This window comes from Rhizomucor pusillus (assembly GCF_041956525.1).
Source record: "Rhizomucor pusillus strain CBS 183.67 unplaced genomic scaffold VTP01scaffold_17, whole genome shotgun sequence".
Lineage (NCBI taxonomy): Eukaryota > Fungi > Mucoromycota > Mucoromycetes > Mucorales > Lichtheimiaceae > Rhizomucor > Rhizomucor pusillus.
This window is the reverse complement of record NW_027192159.1, coordinates 388,612-393,101: the sequence shown is the minus strand read 5'-3', so window position 1 is coordinate 393,101 and position 4,490 is coordinate 388,612. Positions and strand designations below refer to the sequence as shown.

Below are 4,490 nucleotides of genomic sequence, written 5' to 3'. Positions count from 1 at the left end.
GCGGAAGCAGCCGAGGACGCGAGGAGGAAGAAGAAGGGAAGAATTGAAAGAAATGAACAGAACAAGAACCCAAATGCAAAACCATGTTCCAGTTGTGGCTCAACGAACCATTCGAGATCATCTTCCAAGGATTGCCCTTATCATGTACCCAACATGAAGGAACTTGTCGAACTACGCTTTGGCGGGAGTGTCGAACGTTTCACCCGAACAGTACCTCTTCTGGAAATTGTTCGTGACGAATACAGTGCAGAACTGTTGCACGGTATTCAAAACTTGTCACAATTCATGCGAAACGTCGTCATCAGAGTCATGCTATTCGTGGATATCTATATCGTCCAGCATGCTCATAGCAGCATCCCCACTTACGTGTTCTCACAGCAATTCTTTTACTCAATGGCTCAGCTTGTCCTTGGGCAAGAAATTACGAATGATAATCCAAACTTGCCTGACGACTTACTGGATTCCTGGAATTCAGTCAAGACACAGTATCCTGCGCTCATTTACCGCCTGAACAACTTCAAATATTATGCTCAGACACTTGCATCCGCCTGCAACGTCATAAATGACGCTTACACCAATATTATCGTGGAGTACTTCCGATCCAGGGTTGAAAAATATATTAAGTTACAAAAGTTCGTACCAGTAAGCATCTTACGACCGTCATCAGTCATCCTTTACATCTTGCTTGTTTAATGATGTTTTTATGTAGGCAATGCAAAAGAATATTGCATCAAAAATTGCAAATGATTACTTATATGAGATCCTTGCCGGTGGTAATCCCGTGATGCCACGATATCTTTTACCATGCTCCATTGAAATTGACAATGCGATACAAGAGATTTGGATGGAATTGATGCCATACATGCCACGGCCGTGTACTACCGAAGAAATGGCCGCAAACATGGCAATTTCATACCCGCGTTACATTACATTCTACAGCAGTATCATGACGAGCATCAACAGACGCCGCATATCCAAGAGAAATCAAATACGCGCGCTTTACCCCCGTCTATTTTCCTTGGTCCCTCTGCCTTCTCGAAACTGGAAATTTATCGATATCAATGCAGAAACACTGGCTGGGCTGCCGAAAATGCCCGTTCCACGGACATATAATCAGCGTCTGACGGTTTTCCAAACTGTTCTCAATCTTGACAAATACCGCTTTTTCAAGTAAGTTATATTAAGCCAACAGTCGACGGTGATAGAGTTCTTACAAATGAACTAGAGACGAAGGCTGCATGTTCACTAATCAGATCACAACAAATGGCTATCAGACTTCTTTTCACTGTGCGAGAAGCAAGAAAGAAAGGGCAATCGAATTGGAACTGGACGATTTTAGCATTAATGAAATTTCATCATATCACCGTCCTTGTGCACTTGACCCTGGTCGGCGAGATGTCTTCAATGCGTCCTACGGGTGTGGGTCAGAAGTCCACGAAGTAAGAAAATGCTCAACAGCAGAGTACTACGGTATGACGGGGTCAAGACAAAGAAACAGATGCTAAGCAAGGAGAAACGGCGACTTGGCATTGAATATATCGAATCAAACTTTCCCATAGGGAAGACCTCCAATGCAGAAATGTTTCTTTATTATGTCAGCTATTACCTTTGGCATCTAGAAACATTACTGGATTTTTACAATTACGAGCGGATTGCAGCTACACGATTCCGAAACTATCAAGGAATACAGTGCGCTAGAGCTGAAATGACGAACATATTGATAAACGGTGGCTGGAAATATAGCAAGAGCAGAAGAAAAAGAAAGAAAAAGAAAAGAAATAAGAACAGACAAGACAGAAAGAAAACAAGAAAGAATCGAAATAACTTTAAAAAGAAGTCAATATACGTAGGAAGGTATGCCATTAGTTGTAACTGACGGATGCCTGATTACTGATCACTTCTAATAGGCTACCATCCCAACCAATTTCGGCAATCCGTTCCACGCTTGATGTGGAGAGGGAACAGCCACCAGTTAAAGAAAAGAAATGGAGGAAGGCCAGGGTCAACTGTGATAACAATGGAATAATGCCTCTTATTGTTTTTGGATCGGGAATGTTTGGCAAGGACGGCGTGCCCTTGAAAGGCCGTCAGTCAGGCGTGGTAGGCATTCTATGGAGGGAGCTCAAGAAGAGGGAAGCCAACAGCGAGGTTACTGTCGTTAAAATCGATGAATATTTGACATCCCAAGTACGATCAAATTGGCAAATATCATGGTTAAAGTTACTGAGAGGGAATAATTAATAGACATGTCATGCTTGCTTATCGCGAACTCTCGATAACATGATCACGTACGACTTGTGTCAAGCACCATGGTATCCAAGTCTGCAAAAGCTGTGGGACCCTATGGCACCGAGACACCAATGCATCCAAAAACATGTTCTAGATTGCGATGTGCATTTGGTCAGGTCATGAGCGGCCTGCACCTTTCGTCCGAGCGAATATCACCACTGCGAATGTGGGACCCTAACGGGTTTAGATCTCTACGGTAGATCCATTTAATTGCCTGCAGTTTACAATATATTGATAAATATTTCGTTAAGTTATCGGTAAGTCACGACCTACACATCCAATGTCGAAGTTTCACTCATTGAGAGATCATTTGCGTTATTTGGGGTGCCTGCATCGCCTTGTAAGCAAGTTTGGGCTAAATGGCAAGTGTGCACGAACTCTAATTCGAGGAGAATGTTTATTAATTTCTTCCCCAAAGTCCAAATTTGATTCGAGTGCGATGCAAAATTGATGCTCCAAACGCAAATGGTTCCGGAAAAAACAGTAGCACCCCCCAAGAGTGAATTGAATGTTTCGCCCATAAATTACGTCACTACAGAAAGCAGTCTCACACAGAGCCTGTATACAGGGCCTAGCCTCACTCTACTTTCACGGTTGTTACCTCCATCTCCAGCAATATCTTTTCTATAAACCAGTTTTCTTCATCCGTGTGACCTTGTATGGTGGATTTCGAGAGGCGGTGTTACAGTCGAAGCATCCCGCAGCACCTAGCAGTATTTAGCGACACCTGGCAACACATAGCAAATCTGTATTATTCAAGTACTCTCTAACAAGACCTAGCAATATCCAGTAGCATCCAGCAATCTCTAGTAATATCCACTACCTGCCAGAACCTTCTCGACTATGTCATGTGTATAGTCGCCGCAGCAAATCCCAATAGTATAAATACCCCACTCTGCTCTCTCAATAAACATCGGTGAATAGTGAATAACTGAACAGTTATTGGTTAACTACTTTATTCTCTGGATATTCACCTCTAGCAATTGCATCACTAGTTGAATTTGCTAGCTAGGGAAACACTTCGTCCACGATAACAGGAGGAGACATCGATTCGCCCAAAATGCGCAAGGCATTTCATACATTAACTGTTGCTCCACGCACGACTTGAATGTGTCCATTAGACTGCTCGGGGACACTTTTTCGATGCAGATAGTCATCAGGATGGGGAGCTTTTTGTACACCCGATATGCATAGAGGCAGTACTGTATGGCGCGGTTCATATAGTCCTGATTGATCGTACACTGGATTTCAAGTATAATTGGTGGTAGATCCCTTTCGAGAGCTAGACGAGGCAGGAATAGAACATCGCATCGCATAGTATCTGGCCACTCTGTAGGAGCAATGCAATAGGTATTGTCAGCAACATTTAGCAATGACTTGGTGACCAGGTCAATGACTACTTGATGCTTCGCCACATTCTTGCTCAAAACATCACTTCCTGGACGATAATCTTCCGGAAGCTTATAGATAAGCAAATCATCCAGCACTAGGAGAAGGGTTAAGTTGGAACAAGAAATGCCTCACTTATTAAAGAAAGGCTTGACAGTGTCCATGGTATTAAATTAAGAAAAGGAGCAAGTTGACGAAAAAGTTTAACCGTTTTAAGTACCACCTGTAACAAGCGTAACAAGCGTAACAGGCGTAACAGGCGTAACAGGCGTAACAGGCATGTTACCTTCGTTACTTTTGTTTAGTCATATCTGAATTCTCTACTGGGAAACAGCCTCAACGGCTGTCGCAGGCTTTGAAAATCAATGTCACAGTTTCAAATGTCGCTTACTGAGAAAAAGTTGTGTAAAAGTAATAAAATGAAATGACTTACCTGATTGGATGTCCTTGACTAGTTAAGCGGCACTTGTCCCAGCAATGATGTGAATGAGAACGAAACCGTAGAAATCGCTCAACATTGAGTTGTTACAAGCATCACTGATTCTGGTCGATAAAGTCTCTTTGTCTACTTCTAGCTTCAGACCAGAATTGCTCAACTGGGTTGAGCTCAGGAGAATATGAAGGGAGATAAGCATAGCGATATCCTCGAGACGTAATATACTTCACTATATCTTCAGACTTATGCATAGCAGCATTATCCATAACGAGATAGTGACCTTTCATTTGTGGATATCTGTCCATTTCATCCAAACTCACTTTCAAAAAGCTAATATAGTGTCCCGTAACAAGAAATCCATGTCTGTTTGTTCCCA

At 42.6% G+C, this 4,490-nt stretch overlaps 2 protein-coding genes across 2 annotated transcripts; one reads left to right on the top strand and one right to left on the bottom strand.

Moving 5' to 3' along the window:
• Positions 1-153: 153 nt before the first annotated feature.
• VTP01DRAFT_3614 (uncharacterized protein) lies at positions 154-2,412 on the top strand (the record flags this gene model as incomplete). Its single annotated transcript, XM_069382205.1, has 5 exons — positions 154-642; positions 710-1,170; positions 1,226-1,480; positions 1,908-2,187; positions 2,245-2,412. 5 exons carry the CDS (start codon positions 154-156, stop codon positions 2,410-2,412), a joined length of 1,653 nt encoding a protein of 550 aa, XP_069236356.1.
• An 881-nt stretch (positions 2,413-3,293) lies between these two features.
• VTP01DRAFT_3613 (uncharacterized protein) lies at positions 3,294-3,959 on the bottom strand (the record flags this gene model as incomplete). The annotated part of the gene is made up of 2 exons (XM_069382204.1): positions 3,294-3,775; positions 3,899-3,959. The coding sequence occupies 2 exons, from the start codon at positions 3,957-3,959 to the stop codon at positions 3,294-3,296; spliced, it is 543 nt and encodes a 180-aa protein (XP_069236355.1).
• Between the last annotated feature and the right edge of the window lie 531 nt (positions 3,960-4,490).